An 18,787-nucleotide genomic window follows, 5' to 3' on the forward strand; every position below is an offset into this window, starting at 1 on the left:
CCAGGTCGGCGTTCGGCTCCCCCTAGCCGACCCGGGCTTCCTTCGCCCACTCCCAGAGGCGCTGCCTGAGCTCTCCAACTCGTCCGGGTCCAGGCGGCGCCGAGCCAACCTCCCCGCAGGCTGGCTCGCTCATACGCCAGAGGGGAACGGGGGCCGTCCCCGCCCAGTCCGGGCTCCGCGCCGAGTGGAGGGCGGGGCCACCGGGTTCGCGCCAAAATCACGTAGCTAATCCCTCCCCCGCGGGCTACGTCGCGCCTTTCATTTTTTTCAAACCCGAGACTGGGCGGGGATTGGTGGGCTGGACACTCACGTGATTAACGGTCGCGGGAAGCCGCGGAGCCCGAACTCGCGGCTGGACCTGCGGAGACCTTAGCCTCGGCGCCGGGCCGCCCCGCCTCTCCCGGGCAGTCCGCATCGCCGCCGCCACCGCCACCCGCAGCCCCGAGCGTACCGGAGCCGCAGCACACCGCCACGCAGACTTGCTGCCGCGGCCACCAGACGCGCCCAGTCGCACGTGGCGGACCCGCCCCCTGGGCCGGCTGTGTCCTGGACTCCGCGGGTCCAGGCTCTCCGGTCCTCTGCCCTGACCACAGGGGCGCGATGAGCTTCTTGAGCCGGCAGCAGCCGCCGCCGCCCCGCCGCTCTGGGGCCTCGTGCACCTTGCGGCAGAAGCTGATCTTCTCGCCGTGCAGCGATTGTGAGGAGGAGGAGGAAGAAGAGGAGGAGGAGGGCAGCGGCCATAGCACTGGGGAGGACTCGGCCTTTCAGGAGCCCGACTCGCCGCTGCCGCCCGCGCGGAGCCCCACAGAGCCCGGGCCCGAGCGCCGCCGCTCGCCCGGCCCTGCCCCAGGCAGCCCCGGGGAGCTGGAGGAGGACATGTTGCTGCGGGGCGCCTGTCCGGGCGCTGACGCGGCCAGCGGCGGGGCCGAGGGCGACTCATGGGAGGAGGAGGGCTTCGGCTCCTCGTCGCCGGTCAAGTCGCCGGCAGCCGCCTACTTCCTGGGCAGCTCTTTCTCGCCAGTGCGCTGCGGCGGCCCGGGGGACGCGTCCCCGCGCCTTTGCGGGGCGCGCAGGGCTGGCGCGGGCCCCTGCTCGCCGCGGCCGGACCACCCCGGCACCCCGCCGCACAAGACCTTTCGCAAGCTGCGGCTCTTCGACACCCCGCACACCCCCAAGGTGAGAGGACGCTGCGGCCCGGGTCCCCCGCGCCCGCCTAGCCTTTTAAAAAGGCGGAGGCGCCGGGAGTTGGCGTTGCCAGTTTGGGTTACATAACCACCCGGCCGCACCCCCGCTCGCTCTCCTGCGCTACAACAAAAAATTGGCAGCTCCTCTTTTTGGCCCTGCCCAGAAGTTGTCCGTTAAGATTATGTAACTGAACAATGGGTCTCGTCTGGAACTTCTTCATGTTTCAAAAGGGCTGATCGGTACCGTCCAGGTGGCTGACGATTGAACGCCCGCCGTGCAGGGGCCGTCCCGAGCATGTCAGCCGGGAGTGTGGCACCGATAACGTGGTTTGGAAGGATGCTGGAGTGGTGCTGCCCGGCCACCTGACACTCCCGAGCGCCGTGGCCATATGGTGTCTTTTAAATGCAGTGATGGGTCCTGTAATTTGGGCGGCGCTCGCAGGAGTTCGGTTAAAATGATTTTCATGCGCTTATCGTTTCGTGTCAAGTGGCCTTCCAGAGGAAAGTTTGATGGAGAGAGGGAGGGAGAGAGCGCTTCTATTGGAAGAGAAAATGCTGGCCTTCCCAACATTTACAATCTTAAAGATTTGTAAATAACCCAGGGTAGCACATAAGCCTCTTTACAGACACAATGTTCATTGGATAAACGTTTGTTTACACCCTTGGGTTTGTAGTGCCCGAGGTTGGTAGGCCTAAGTGTGATGATTAGGTACATCCAACTGTTAAAAACCATCATTGGGATTGTTGCTTGGACCTTTATGCGTTCGTATTGTCGATAATGTGTCATAAAGGTGTTCAGTACCTCTATTGAGTGGCAAGAGTTTACAGATTACCACTTGTAGAACTTTAAAAGTAGCAGATTTTAGCTTGGACACTTAAAGAAATTAAGTATCGCATTTGTAAGATTAACATGCATGGAAAATGTACCTTTTTAAGTGAGTGTCAGTACCTTTAGACATAAGCCTCAGGAAGACAGTGTGATTTGGAGCTTTGCTCTTCATTAGCAGACTTAACCAAGGCAAAGAAAGATCCCTCTGGAAGTGAGAGGAGGACCCCAGCGGAGGTGGCTTTCAGAGCCCTATTTAGGTGGGGAGGGGTTGGAGGAGAGGAGCTCTTATGGGGCTCTCTGACTGCTATTTTTAAATGGATTTGAAAGGGTTTGTTAACTTTTAGTCACTAGAATGAACTTAATTTTAGTATGCATTCATACTGTTTTTAGGTCTAGGGACCTATTTTCCTTGGCTATCTTATTCCGAAAAGGTGGTTAGTATCCAGCTTCAGGCTCCTTAGCTAACCACTTTATTTTGCTTGAAATACTATAACAAAGGCTTGTGTGTTGCTTTGAGGAGGCTGTCTATAGGACTTAGATCCTAAAAACTATTTTTACTCTCTTAGAGTTTGCTCTCCAAAGCTCGAGGAATCGATTCCAGCTCTGTTAAACTCCGAGGTTGTTCTCTATTCATGGATACAGAAAAATCAGGAAAAAGGGAATTTGACATTCGACAGACTCCTCAAGTGAACATTAATCCTTTTACTCCAGATTCTGTGTTACTTCATTCTTCAGGACAATGTCGGAGAAGAAAGAGAACATACTGGAATGAGTAAGTTAGTTATTATTCAATAGTTTGGTTCCCCAGCCATCCAGAATTGGTTTTGATATACTTATCAAAATTTAATTTCACCTGAATCACGTGAAATTTTATGCTCTGAAGTTTTTCTCTACTACTAGCACATACTTCTCAACAGAGATAGGTGGGAAGTAAGCAGCAGAAAAAGAGTGGTGTGAGAAAGGAAGGAATAAAAAGCCAAGATAGCTTGTAGGAAATCTGCTGGTGTTAAAAATGAGGCAGGCAGACAGTTGATTTGGAAAGGCTTTAATTTTGATATGTGTAGTGTTGGATTCTGGTTAATGAGCATATCTCACCAGGGACATTTTCATCAGCAGACCTGCATCTTGTGATTACAAAATTAAATGCTTGCTTTTCTGTTTTTATTCATTAAAATTTTATTTTGCTGTCCACGTATCAGATAAAGTTTTGGATCTCTAGCTGATGTATCTTTAAGATTTGTTGATGGAAAAATACATAATATTTTTTAGTTCCTGTGGTGAAGACATGGAAGCCAGTGATTATGAGTTTGAAGATGAAACAAGACCTGCTAAAGTAAATAGCTTTGCATTTTCTTTCTTTTACTTCTGAAATTTGATTTTCTACTTTTAACAATTTACCGTATATACCTGTTAAATAAGCATTAAAACATACAACGGTGCTCAAATTTCACACACAGTGCTATTACCATAGCAAAAAAACCATATTCATATCTTTGTATTATGTATATGGATATACTTTTTATTACAGAGAATTACAATTACTGAAAGCAATATGAAGTCACGGTATACAACAGAATTTCATGAGCTAGAGAAAATTGGCTCTGGAGAATTTGGTTCTGTATTTAAGTGTGTGAAGAGGCTGGATGGATGCATTTATGCCATTAAGCGATCAAAAAAGCCATTGGCCGGCTCTGTTGATGAGTATGTATTTAAAATTTTGTCTTTTGCTATCTTGTTCCCTATGATGTTACAAACATTAAGGTTTTAGGTGATCAAGCACTGAATTTAATTAACTCTAACATTTGAGAAGTTATGATTTATTCCTTTTTGTACCATTAGTTCTAATCATATTTGGTAAAATAATATAAGTAGTCTGATTTTGGAATCTAACTTAAATTTCTTAATTTTAGTAGGATCCATGAATTCACAGTAAAATAGAGTTTCATCTTTACTATTCCTAGGTCTAAAAAGTTTTCTTCTTTCTTTAATATTCTTTAATAGAAGACTTTGGAAAAATCTGTCAGTCTTAATTCCCTCTCTTTTAAGCAAGTTTTTCAGCGTGATGATACATACAGAAGTCAAGTTTTTTTAATGAAGTTTTAGATAAATTAATTCAGTTTATGCCTGAATAAAATTGATTTATCGTTCTATTAATCTCAAATTTCTCTTAGGCAGAACGCTTTGAGAGAAGTATATGCTCATGCAGTGCTTGGACAACATTCTCATGTAGTTCGCTATTTCTCTGCATGGGCAGAAGATGATCATATGCTTATACAGAATGAATATTGCAATGGTGAGTAATGTAATGGTTCCCTTGTAAACTTATGAGCTCAGACGAATGAACTTTTTTTTTATCTAAAAGTCTTGCTCTAATTCTGTCACTTTTATCTCGTAAATTTAAAGATCAGAAGCCTAATGTGAATTTCAAGTGCAAGTAATGCCTACCTGGGTGTTAAATAAAGATTGGAAACCTTGTCTTTTCTACCTCAGTAGTAGAACAGTGCAAATTATTCATATGCCAGTTAACTCAAACTGATCTAGAGAGGACACTGGTCTTGCCTTGCATATTTTGGTATTCTTAGAACCTAGTATAGTGTATGTGGGATATAGTAGTTAATAACACAGGCTTTCTGCATTTAGCCTTTCCATTTCATTTTATGAGCTGCTAAGATTGATATTCATTACAAAGAAAATAACAGTGACTTTCCATTGATCTAAACACAGCCATTCGTTGAAGGCATTCTATAATCTTGCCCTACTCCCATCTAACCAACCTAGTTTACTACTAGAATGCACTAAATCTTTTCTCTTAAGAAAATTGTTCTCCCGCTGGTCCTCCTTCCTTCTTTTTTCTCCCAAGACAAACAAAAAAAGGATGTATAGAGGTTTTACTTTGGATCTGTGTATAGCTTTTACTTGGAGCAAGTCCTTCAAGGGCCAACTTGAGTGGTTCCTCCTAAACCTTTACCAAAATCCTAGTCTCGATTCTGATTCTTATAGACATGTTATTAAATAACCAAATCTTAATATATAATGGATTTCTATTTCTGTGTATCTTCTGTGAATATTAGAGAACTTAGAATTTAGCGAAAACTTGAGGTGAGAGCAAAGATATTATTTTTGATTCTCATTTTTTCCTTAAGATCAGCCATGCCGTAGCTTGTGAATAAATAAGTGGTGTAGATGTGGGTTCAGGTTTTAAAAACAGTGAACAAAAGAAGTAAAGGATCCATTTCTCCTTTATACCTGATTTCTTATTGCATTGTCATTTTATTCTTTATACTTGAAACAATAGAAGTGCTCAGTAGATAGCACTGCTGCTAGTTTGTTTCACACATCTCTTGAAATGTTTCTATTGATACCACCAAATATTTATGTAACTATCTCCCATGACCTTGTGGACTAGTTTGTTTCCTAACCTTTATTTTTCAGTTACTGCATGTAATATAATACAACTAAACCATACATCTTCTCCACTCCATATTTGCTAGACTTCATCTCCTTAATTTATTCCTTCCTCTCACCTTTTTGATGTGGCTGGTTCTTTTAACAAGTATTTCAGTAGCAGTCCAGGGATCACAAATTGTAACAACCTACTAAATACATGGTTGTATAATTCAGGTGATTTTGAGAAAACTCTTGGGCTTAGGTTGTGGCGGGGATGAGTGAGTGGTTTTGCTACCCTCTCAGATTGCAAAGACCTTGTCCTGTAATAAAGTTAAATTATAAAATAATCTTTTGAAACAGTTTATTTAAAGCAGTATAAAACTTAATAAAGATCTTTTAAAAGTAAAATAGACCTATGTGACACAAGACTGCGGCCTCTATGTGGTGGTTTATTCTGCTTAGATGAAAGAAAATAAGGCTATTCTGGTACATTTGAGCTCTTTTGTTTCATACTTCTCTGTGGAAAGCTTTGAATGTACTAAAATAGAGCTGATCTTCAAATCCTTTTCCACAGTTTCCCAGGAAAAGGATTCTGTTGTCATTCATTTGTACATGTTGATTAACTAATATCTTTTATCAGTTGACTAAGCTTCCTTATTATCTCGGTCATTTGCATTTTAAGCCTTTTGTCTTTGGTTTGGGTGATAGACTGAAATTGCTACAATAAACAAGTGTTGAAAATGTTGCTAGATGGGAAGAAAACCTGAAAATCAGATGAATGCTTTGCTCTTCTCACCTCTCTTGTCCTTTCAGTAATCAGATAGAGGGAACTGGCTCAGCTATTGTTGCTAGATCCACTAAACAGCAGCTGTATTCTTTCATACGAAACTTGATCTAGGACCTCAAGCCCACTTGTCTGACAGGCTTTTTGACCTGCTCCCTTCTAGAGCCCTCTTTTTTTCTCCACAGTTCAAGATTTATACAAGTATGGAGTACAAGTTAAGATATCTAGGTGTGTGATTTATTTTTATTTTTAGAAATGTTTGGCATTCTGTTATTCTGTATTGTTCAAATTTTAGGATCTCCTTTCCTGACTAATATTTCATTGACTTTCCTTATTTTATTATTCCTTATTAAGCTTTGAACAGAATTGGCTTGTTTTGGCTTTTTTTTTTTTTTAACATCTCATTTCTTCCGAGGTAAAAATGATAAACTTACAGTTTTTAATGAAACTTACAAGTATAAACTAATAAGACTAAACAAATTAGCTGATTGGTTTGGTCAATTCTATAAAAAGCATGTTTTATTCTCATTTTAGTAGTAGTAGTATAAATTAAAACTACCAAGGTACTGGTGTTTTTACCTGTAAAATTTATAGACTTGTCAAGGATGTGGGGAAAACAGGTGTTCTCCATACATTAATGATGGGAATATGAATTGGCACTTCTCTACTGGGGGGAGGGAGGAGTGTGTGTGTGTGTGTGTGTGTGTTGTGTGCACATGTGCCCCAGATTCACATAAGCACATGGTAATAGTGTTTAAGGTACTGCCCATTTTGAAATCAGAAACTGAGCACACTGTTATTTCTTTATATGAACTTTCAGAGGCAATCAAGTCTTGGCACTGACGGTGTGGCTACCAATCCTAAGTTCTTTTACAGAGGATAAACAGAGAAATGGCCCTGTCAGCTACAGAAACTTACTCTATCTGTAATAAAATAGTTTTACACACACACACTATGTGTGCATGTAATAACATTGTACATACCCTTTGACCCAGTAGTATGTTTCTAGGAGATACTCTAAATATGTGTCAAATGACCAGTGTACACAGTTATTCCTTAGATCATAGTATATATAGTAGAAAGGCTTGGAAATTACTTTAAAATGTCCATCAATTAGGGGTTTGATTAATGCATTATCATTCAGTTATACAGTGGAATTCTGTAAGAGACACAGGAAAGAAAAGGGGTAGTTTTTATGTATTGGTAAAGATTATCTTCAAGATAATGAAAATATGTTTTTTGTATGAAAAGGACTTGAAAAAAATCCATAAGAAACTGATAACATTAGAGTACTTTGGGGAAACCAGGTGGGTTTTGGGGTTTATGGATGAGACAGACTTTATGTTGTATTTTGTACCCATGAGTATTACCTATTTAAAGAATAAAATTTTGATTTAACAAACAGGTTGAAGGGAATGGGTCCTATAAAATGTCACTTGGTTAAGTCTGTGGTCTTTCAATAAAGATAGAAGAAAAATAATATTACCGAAGGAAGAAAATGCTAATTATTTTCATGTTTGTTAGGTGGAAGTTTAGCTGATGCCATAAGTAAAAACTACAGAAGCATGAGTTACTTTACAGAAGCGGAGTTGAAGGATCTTCTTTTGCAAGTTGGCCGGGGCTTGAGGTATATTCATTCAATGTCTTTGGTTCACATGGATATAAAGCCTAGTGAGTATTACAAATCCTCTGCTTTATTTTTGGGATTATAGAGAATAAATGACTTCATTAAAACAATATGGAAATATGTACATGTTAGTATGTTTTTTCATTGTTTAAAAAACCTTTGGCTAACTTATTAGTATTGTGTTATGATTTCCATTCATCATCTCTTGTTATCTCAAAAGATTTGATTTAATGAATTCATTTTTATTGAAAGCTGGAAAAAATTGGCATCTTGTGCAAAATACATAGTGTCGAAGTGGGACGCTGATGGGGGGAGACTAAGAACCTGTGTTTAAAGCCCCTTTTTGTACTAGGCTATAGAACCATAGTTAGAAATTAATGCCGATGCTATCAGGGTTATTATGATAAATAATATAGTAAACTGAGAAATGTAAAAATGTTTTGAAAGCTTAAATACTATACAAACATATTTCTAGTCTGTAAAAGAAATCATAACATTGTTATTGTATGACTTAAAACAATACCATGTATTATGATTATAACTATAAAAAAGGTACGTGAATTAGGGCTGGAGAGTATAAGAATATAGTGGTTTTACTTTTTTTCCTTTACTGTTAGGCTATTTTTCAGCTAAAAAATTTTTATGCATAAAAAAAAGTAGACTTGACTGTACTGTGACTCAGAACATAAGTATTCTTTCAAAGGCTTATAAGATTTCAAACTGCAAGAGCCATGGTACTAATCAAGGTGTAGGCTTAAATCTTAGCTTAAATTGAAACAAAATTTTATCGCAGAAACAGTAATGAGTACGTTGTAAAAATATTTTTAAATATAGGCAAGCCAGACTAAAAAAAAATTAAATAGCCTACTCTTCTATTAATCTTTGGAACTATAGTTATAAAATAATGTCAGTGCTGCTAACAGGGTTATTAGAATAAAAAGAAATGTGAAAATGCTTTGATAACTTAAGTACTTTACAAAGATGGTGGTATTTTTAGCTTATAAAATACCATGAAAATGGTATAAGCATGATTATCTTGCATTAAAAAAGGATTCAAGTGAATCTTACAGTAACATCCTAGTGTAAATTTCTCATTTTGTCAAAGTAACACCATAATGTACACACCGTTTCATAATTTTTTTAAAGTCAACTATCTCTACTTTTCCATTTCAGTAAATTTTCATCTCATCTCATCACGAGATCATATTAAAATTTTTTCCAGTTAACCCAGGTCATTAAGAGTTGATTTGTCCAAACTAGTATCTATTTCAGGGACCATGCATTATATCTAGTTATGTCCATTTTTCTTTTTTAGGTTTTACCTTGCCCTTATAAAATAATAATGTAGACCTTGTCTTATAAGACCTTCTAGATTTGAATGGTTGCTTCCTTGCATCATTTAGCTTATTCCTTTGTCCCCTTTATTTCCTATAAATGTAATGTTAAAACTAAAAGGTTAATGGATTCAAGTTAAACATTTCAGAGATAGGTGTTTTTAAGTTGAATTTAACTAGTTCGTTTTTTTGTTGTTTTTTACCTATGGAAATGTATATGATCCATGAGAATTCAAGTCATTTTACACAGTTTATTTTAATTCTGTAGGTGAAGTTCTTATCTGTATATTAACAACTCATTAAAATTTTTATTTCCAAAATGAAAAATTATATTTTGACTGATGGCAGTAAATGAATTAGTAAGGTTTGCCTATACTCACATCTTGTATTATGTCAGACAAACTTAGTAGACCCTTACGTTGTAATTACAAAAGTTGAAAACATTAAGGCATGTGTAGTTTTAAAATTTCCAATTTACAAATATCACCATAAAATAAGTTGACCTATAAATAAAGTGAACCGGAAAGATGACACCAGTGAATAGAACATTTATAAATTTAATACTATATTGATAAAACTATTAAAATGAAATCTGCCACTAAAACTTATGTTAATCATGAGCTTACCCAAATTTGGAAGAAAAAAGTGTAAAGCTGCAATAGTGAACCACAAAGCCACATTGGGATATAGATTTCTGCATGGTCAGCAAAACTCAATAGCTACGTGACTATTCTTTTCACACCAGCCTTGTAGCATTAGATAAAATTTGTGCTTCGGCAGCATCTCAGATTATTGTGTTATTGTCCTTTGTATTGTTTCTAAGTAATTAAAACTGCTGAAAATCAATACATAGATGAGAAGGACCTAATGCAGTGGTTCCAAGTGTTCAAGGAATAGGGGTAGGCCAGAAAATACATTCCTAGGAAATAATACAGCCCCAGTTGCTATCCCTTGAGATTCTTACTCGCATTGGGTTTGGGGTAGAATGTATGAGAATATATATATTTAAAAGATTTCTGGATGATTCTGATGTATGGCCTTGTTTGTGAACTTCAGCTAATGTGGCTTACGTAAATAACTGTTTGACAGGTAATATTTTCATATCTCGAACCTCAATCCCAAATGCTGCCTCTGAAGAAGGAGATGAAGATGAGTGGGTATCCAACAAAGTTATATTTAAAATAGGTAAGAAAGAAAGATAACCAGATTATTACCTTAAAATAAAGAGAGAGACTATTATGTCTTAACACTTAGCTATTTTTTTTTAATCTTCTAGGTGATCTTGGGCATGTAACAAGGATCTCTAGTCCACAAGTTGAGGAGGGTGATAGCCGTTTTCTTGCAAATGAAGTTTTGCAGGAGGTAGTTTTTCTCCTTTAATAATGCCATTTGCTTTGTAACATTTATCAGTTGATAGGGTGTAAATGCAAATGTATTAATATTTAAGATAATAACTAGTAGAATGGTATTATAAAATAGGAAGTCTAAACCATCAACTGGGGTATTTAGTTTAGTAAACGTCAGTAAAGGCAGAGATTTATATTTAGCAATGATGGAGTTGTAGTAAAAGAAGTTCCCATATACTACTAGTGGAACTTTAAAATGGTATAGTTTTTTTGGACATCAAAGTATTATTCATATCTCAACATTTTAAAATCACATACCTTTGACCCAGAAATTCCATTTCTAAGTGTCCTTCCTACAGAAATATTCATATACAAACAATATAAATAAGTACTTAGCAATATGGAAATGATTAAATTGTGGCATGTAGTTAATAATGCCATTTCAAAAAGCATGTGATGAAATATTTGTCAATGAGAATTTTGAATGAAAATAGAACAAGTAGAACAAATAAATTGTTGTAGGATCCCATCAATTTTCTTGTGTATGTTTGTATCTTAGATGTACATGTGCATTTGTAACTTGTCAAATATGTATGTTTTGTGCTTTTATATGAATGCTCCTAGAGGGATAGAAGTTTCTTCTGTGTTGAATTGGGTAGTGATAAAGAGGAGGCATTCACTTTTAGAAATGTATATATCAACCCCTACTCCCAGAGTGTATTACTTTGTAATTAGAATAATTTCCCCAATTTAGCTTGTTCTCTGAATAGGTCCTAAATTTAAATGTGGCATTGGACATTTTAATTTAGTCCCATTTCTCACCTAAGTCATTATTGAGGTGTAATCTTACTTTATTTTTATATTTCTTTTTTTTTTTTTTTAAACAGAATTATACCCATCTACCAAAAGCAGATATTTTTGCCCTAGCCCTCACAGTGGTATGTGCTGCTGGTGCTGAACCTCTTCCCAGAAATGGTGACCAATGGCATGAAATCAGACAGGGTAGATTACCTCGGATCCCACAAGTGCTTTCCCAAGAATTTACAGAGTTGCTAAAAGTGAGTATTTTATATATGTAGCACTATTGACATGGTTCAATATTAAGTCATGTCTTTACCTTAAATTTTACTTTTTTTAAGATTATGATTCATCCAGATCCAGAGAGAAGACCTTCAGCGATGGCACTGGTAAAGCATTCAGTATTGCTATCTGCTTCTAGGAAAAGCGCAGAACAATTACGAATAGAATTGAATGCTGAAAAGTTCAAAAATTCACTTTTACAGAAGTAAGTGAGGGTTTTTTGTATTGCTTTTACTTTCTTGTTTTAAGTAATTCATAAAATTTAATGAAAGATGATTAGGCTTAAAGTTTGGGGACTTCTGCCTATAAATTTGTGTTAAGACCAGCATATATTTGCAAGTGATGATAATCCCAAGCCCCTAAATCATAGCAAAAGCTAAATGAGCCTGTACTGTTTTTTTTTTTACCCCCAAACTCAGCATAAATTAACATTTTCATTGAAACATTCTGTTCTTATTTTTGTGAAAGGGTGAAATTAATGTCGATTAGATTAGTAGCTGATTTTTTCATATTTGATGTGAATGACCTTTGACATTTTCAGAAAACTGGTTAGAATAATAATTCTAATTTATTTTTGCTTTATTGCTACCATTTTAAGTCAAACCTAATGGAACTGAATTGAAACATGAAAGGGTTTATTCGCCACTTGTTTGATAGCCATCATTATTCATACAAATAGGAATTTGAAGTTTTTTTGTTTGCTTTAATTAAAACCCAGTCATTACTAACAGCTTTATTGCTGGTTTCTAAGTGTGTATATTTTAATTCTGAAAGCACAAAATAATTTCATAAATTTAAGTTGTTTGAGCAGAAGCTAAAGTTTCATATTGTATTTTTCCTTGCCTCAATTATATCTTAGAATAATGATGACATGCAAAGATCTGGTAATATAGTTTGTGGTTGACCTCTTAGGATCCCTTTCTAGGATTAATACAGGAGGTGAAAAGTCTTGTTTTCTGTTTTTATGTTCTTAGAGAACTCAAGAAAGCCCAGATGGCAAAAGCTGCAGCTGAGGAAAGAGCACTCTTCACTGACCGGATGGCCACTAGGTCCACCACCCAGAGTAATAGAACATCTCGACTTATTGGAAAGAAAATGAACCGCTCTGTCAGCCTTACCATATACTGAACTACTCATTTCCCACCTCCCCCCAAAAACTGTGACAAGAGGAAGCTAGGTTGAAATCACTGCTAGAATCCAGTTTGCAATTTCTTAAAATCGGTGTCAGTAGTTTTACTGAAATACCTTTTAGGACTTTTATTTGTGAATTACAGTTAAAAGCTGTATTTTGACTAGTGCTCTATCAGGCTTTCGTTAGTCTTACCAGTCAATCTGTCTTCTGTAGGATGTCAGTCACTGTTGGATGTTACATCAGCCTTTCCAGGGTTAACCACTGTGGTGGTGTGCTGCTTATTTTTTGCTGTTGCATTGTAATAAAAGGTATCCTTCCTTGTAGTGACCTGTAAAAAGGGCTCAAGGGCTTTATTACAAACATTCTCCCTTTGAAAAGGGAAATGCTAAGAGACTAAGTTACTTCTCAGCCTTCAATGTACCTGTGTGTCATTCTTATATTTCTTTTTTTAATTGTGAATTATACTTGTATATCCAACTGGGAGCACTTTGTAGGCACTGTATGAACCATGGAATGATAATTCTGTGGAAGTATTGCCTTGTGAATTTGCTGCTATTTTAGTTTTGTCTTTGCTGTAAAATTGTAGCATTAAACAATCATTGTTGTTAATAGGCTTTCTTTTGGAAACAATTATGTGAAATATATAGCTGCTCTTGATGAAAAGCAGCTATTTGCCTTTCTTTTTCTTTGAACTTTGAAGCTAGTGCATTGGAGAAATGCACCTTTTTCCCCCTTTGGAATGCTGTATTAATGTAGTATAATTACTGGTTTTGTAATTTTTCCTGATAATGCCCTTCCTGGACTCTTTAAAAATGTTTTCTCCCTCTCCACCCAAGTTTTGTACTTGATTGTATTGTTAGTCTGTTTTTAACTGTTTTGCCCAGTTTCTCTTCAATATTTGTGTATATAAACTAATCTTGATGATACTGTACATAGCTGTTTGAAATGCCAGAATGACTTCTGACTATTCCAAGCTTTTCACAAAATAATATTTTATCTGTGGTGAGCCATTTGACAAAATATACAGGCTAACAGATATTGGAAAAAGATGTTGGAAAAAAGAATTTGTCTGTTGTTTGTTTTCCTATTAATTTTGGTTTAAAACATGTTTGCACTTGTCTGTTTGACTTGTGTTTTATTAACATTGATTGGCATATTAAAAGTCACTCTGAGCTTACCTTAATTGTTTAAATCTTTGTGATACTTGTTTTCTATTTTATCTCCACTCTTTAAAATTTAGTAAGTATGAAGTACTAAAAGGATGACTCATTTTTGATAGAATATGAAACATTGATTATTTAATAAGCTTTAGTCCACATTAGTTACATTTTGGAATTTTAAAATCTACCAATGAATATTTTAAATTTGTCGTAAATATTTAATATTACATTATATTGCATAGTATGCTTTTGATCTGCTAGAAATAGAATAACATAGTTTAAAATAGCTTTAGATTTTTAAGTGAATATAATATGACAACTTTATAATTTGAACTGAGTTACAGAGCTTTAAGGTGGGGAGAGTTTTAACTCACTAAATTAGGCTGGATTTTAAGACGTGAGAGTTCAAATTTAAGTGTTACACAGTACTAATTCCATGTGACATCTTTTTCTGATGTAGATTAGAACCAGAGTAAGCAATGAAAGCCTCTGAGCAGATAAAATGGATGTCACAAAATCCTTGTGGTTTTTTATCATGGGTACATCATTTCTCTTGATTAGGGACTATTCATGCCATAATCATAGTTCTAACAAACATGATTATTTTATCTTTCTAGCCTATGACATGTTAAAAAGCACAACTTTGAGGTGTGAGGAATTGGTGCAGACAGATAAATTAGATATAAAAGCTGATATGTGGGGGTGACAAACCTAAGAAACTGCATAGGTCGGAGCAGCAGGGAACTCATGTTTCAGTAGCCACTGAAGACAGCTATAAAAAGTATGATAAATGGTGTTCATTAGGTTCATTTTTCTAGTGCACTAGCTTCAAAGAAAATCAAGGTTTTCATCAAAATTTGCAGTTGATTTTTTACATGTTTAAGAACATTGAGTAGAAAATATCTGGTTTTCAAAGGAGGAATTCTTAAGCCATCTGAAAGCTGATAGAGTTGAACTCATGCCAAACAGAATACTTAAGGTTGCATCTTTTCTGTGTGCTAACTAGTAGACCAAAGACCAGTAAGAAATAGTCTGCCCATTAGAGACTCAGGATAAAATAGAGGAGACCCATGAAAAAATAAAATGACAGTAAAATGTGATAAGTGCTATGTTGGGGGGGGGATTCTACAAGATAAGAGTGAGGGCTTAAAGGACATACATACCTTGGGATGATGCTGGTAGATTAGAGAATGGATCCAGGGAATTAGACTGGTTTCAAAGCCATAGTAGTACTAACTCAAGGTAAGAGTAAGGGCGACCTGCACTAGAACCCCTATGGATGGAAAGTAGTGGGTAGAGGTTTCGTTAGATGAGAACACTGCACATTCAACAGTTTTTGTTTGTTTTTATAACAGAATGAGAACTTAGCAACATCAGGTGGAAGCTGCAAGTGCTAATATCGAAGCATTGAAGAATTTTCCAGAAAATGTAATTAAAATGCAGAGGCCTATTACTGTTTGAGACAGATATTTAACATTGATGAAACTACTTTTTTGGAAAGCTGACTTTAGTAAGGAAGAACATTTTTAAATATTGACTATGCAGTTGGATAGGAGGAATCACATATTGCAATTGACTGCAAATTGAAACTTGACTTACCTTTAACTTAATCTTGCCAAGAATCCAAGCCAATCCCCTTTAATGAACTAATGTCTTTTGAAGAGCCAGTTCTCAAGATTTGATTCATTCTATTTCGTTCCAGAGGTCAAGAAATAATGGCATTTAAAAATTCGATAACAGCTGGGTTTGGGTAATGCTTCAGGCTGTCTCCTAATTCTTAGGCAACAGCATCCTGACAGTATTCCTCAACATTCACCTCCACAGAGCATCTCACTGACTTTAACCAACAGATCAAATAAGTTGTTACATCCTTAAGGTACTTTTATTTGTGAACATTTTAAAGGCCAATTAAAGCAAATCAACAAGGACGATGGATCAAAAAAGAATTTTGGAAATGTTTTGGATATTGTGAAAATCATAGGTGAAGCCTGGAACTAGGAATTTAGAGGAAACTGCCTCATTCGGTATTTTGAAGGCATTTGTATTACTGTAAAAAGCATCACTGAAACTGATTGACAATGCAGTGAGTGGATCTAGAAGTTTCTCCTACACACCTGGTTGTATTGTTAGAAATTTCTCAGAAGCTCAGCAAAGCAGATTTTATAAAAACGGAAGAGTAAGACATCATTGAAACTCTCAACCAGTTAGCTTTTAAAAACTTTGAGAGGCATTCATCTGAACATCGTTGAACTTTTCTTTGTGGCAGACGACCCTAATTTTCAATGCAGTTCAAAGGTCTCTGAAGTTAAGGAACAATATCTATGTATGCTCTAGGAATATTTACCAGGAAAAAAATGGTATATTCTGTCAAAACTTAATTAAACTAAGAGTAAGAAACCTCAGCCAGTCCAGCTCATGAAGAAAAATACCTCAAAGGAACATTTATGTCATAGTTCATATTGTTTAGTTTTATATGGTTAATAAAGATTTTGAAGAGCACATTATTTGTTTTGAGTTTTGACATTTTTATGCTATGATATAATTCTCCAGGCCTGGAATTCCAATTTATGCCTACTAATGGGAAATAAAGGTTTGTGGTACAATCACTCCCATTTAGGATGATCTTCCAGGAGAAGATTCATCTTTGTGCAGATGAGACTACAGAGGCTCGGGTGAATTAAATAACTTAGGAACTCAGTTTGGTAAGTAGGAGAGCCAGAATTCCAACTCAGATCTCATAGCAAAGAATCCTGCTTTTTCCAGACACACAAAAGTTGACAGATACTAATTAAAGGATAGAGTGAAGGCAGCAAAGGAGAATAAGGAGTGAGAATTAGGAAAATTGGAAAGACTCTGGTGTCATGGAGACCAAGAGAGAATTTTGAAGGAGAAATTAACTGTGACTATATACAAAAAAGATTTAAGTGACTCAAAGCTCTGTGATGGCGTCTAGAGTTCATTAGGAAATATTTGGTAAGTAGTGTCAGTAGAGGAGGAACAAAAGGCAGATTATACTGAGTTAGGGTGTCAACAAGAGGTGAACAAATAAAAACTGCAAGTATAGATCATTTTCCAGAAACGGCTGAAAAAGAAGGGCAAGGGAGGAGAGGGCTAAAGCTAAAGAGTAATCTTTGGGTTTGTTGTTTTTGCTATCACTTATTAATCACCTGTTAGGTGCTAAGTGTTTTATCTACATAATGTAATTTGATCTTCTTAAGAACTGATAATTCTATTTTGCACATGATATTTAGAGAGGTACAACATTTCCCAGATTACATAGCTATGAAGTGTCATGATTGAAACCTAAAGTGTTTGGCTGAACCACTAGCCAAATTCATAGCAAGTCTTCAGCCTGGAGCAGAAGAAGAATGTGTGGATGAGACAAGTTTGGAAGTGTTTGGAGGAATGCAGAAAATTGGGAAGGGGAATTTCAGTCTGATGGCCTCTTCTCTGAAGCTGGAATTGAGTCCCATGAACTGAAAATGGCTGAGGACAGATGCACGAGTGGAAGAACGCCATCTCACTCCACTGCCTTCTTTCCTTCTGAATGAGGTGGTTAAAAAAAAGTTTTCAGAGTATACTATATAGCTATTTAAAGCAATACTTCAGGAATTTTATGACTTGGGGAAATGAACAATTGTATATACAGGATTTTTTCTTTTTTAAAGTATTAAAGAACAGAAGGCTAACTGTCATTTGAGTGGTGGGGTTATGCGATATTTCCTACTCCTTTTCCTTTTCTGTACATTTTAGACAATGAGCCTTAATTTTTTAATCAGAAAAAATAAACTTTAAAAATATCTGAAGTTATTAACATGCAGTCAATACAAATTGGGCAAGTCACCTAGCTGGTAAATATTTGTCTAGTACTTCCCCAAATTTCTGGTATTGGAGACCACTGCCTTGAATATAAGGGCACCTATGTGATCTGGGCTGGGCCAAATGGAGTTTTTCCTGGAACCTTGCTGATACTCCAATTACTATGTTGGAAAAGATGCAGAAGCCAAGCTTTCCACTGCTTGGAAAAAGCCTACCTGCAGAATAGGATAAGAGAATGAACCAACACAGAATCAGAACTGAGAAAAGAAAGGAGTAAGATCTCACAGCATAGCAGTCCTTGAAGCCAATCTTGGTTTGGTTTCGTGACTATATATATTCCTCTTCTTGGCCTAAGCTATTTTGAGGCGCGTTTCCTCTGCTTGCAATTGAAAGAGTTTGGTGCAACGTATTTAAACAGATAGACATCAATTAAATATTCTATATGTATGACTGAGAAATGTATGCCAAAGATCCTAGGGTTCCTGCTATGTCAAGACCCATGTGACAGCAGCAGACTCCCCAGCATCTCCTCCTGGTCTGCCTCATTTTCCTCATTACATATGGTTAAAGTATTAATTTTCTAGTGACTACTTTGTGCAAAGCACCACACAGCAGTTCCAGAAAGAATTCTGCTGATAGATCTTGACCTCTGCTGAACAGGATTAGAGACCACACAGTTCCATTAACAGCTAAAGAGATTTATGCAACCAGGTGATTTGGACAATAACTGTAATACGCAGTTTGTTTTCCTGTCTGCTCCACACTATTTCTCTGACTGTCAAAAATGCTCTTCTTAAACCAAGAAGCTGGAGATAAAAGCCAGTGGGGAGCCTTGAAGTCGTATTTGACAAATGAATTTAGAAAAAGGGTGGTATTTTAAGCTTCTTTATTCTGAGGGATGGAGGGAATACTGAAGTTGAGGAAAAGAGGACGAGGTTCCACCATGTGTTTCCCAAATAGATTCCTGACTCCAACATTGAATGGACTGAAGTATAGAGTGGAATTCCACCCATGTTAACTTTGTCGATTGCATTCCTTGGTTCATTTTTCCAATCAACATGTATTTTGAGGAGCTGCACTCTTCTAGGGGTACTAGTGCTAGTGC

General features: G+C 37.3%; 1 protein-coding gene across 1 annotated transcript; it reads left to right on the forward strand.

The window, feature by feature from the left end:
• Positions 1–293: 293 nt before the first annotated feature.
• WEE1 (WEE1 G2 checkpoint kinase) lies at positions 294–13,895 on the forward strand. The gene is made up of 11 exons (XM_039863552.1): positions 294–1,176; positions 2,580–2,785; positions 3,283–3,346; positions 3,542–3,714; positions 4,185–4,306; positions 7,709–7,855; positions 10,235–10,330; positions 10,422–10,507; positions 11,379–11,549; positions 11,631–11,776; positions 12,546–13,895. Exons 1-11 carry the CDS (start codon positions 601–603, stop codon positions 12,697–12,699), a joined length of 1,941 nt encoding a protein of 646 aa, XP_039719486.1. The 5' UTR covers positions 294–600; the 3' UTR covers positions 12,700–13,895.
• The last annotated feature ends 4,892 nt before the right edge of the window (positions 13,896–18,787 follow it).

Source organism: Pteropus medius, unplaced genomic scaffold (assembly GCF_902729225.1).
Source record: "Pteropus medius unplaced genomic scaffold, Ma_sr-lr_union100, whole genome shotgun sequence".
Classification (NCBI taxonomy): Eukaryota; Metazoa; Chordata; class Mammalia; order Chiroptera; family Pteropodidae; genus Pteropus; species Pteropus medius.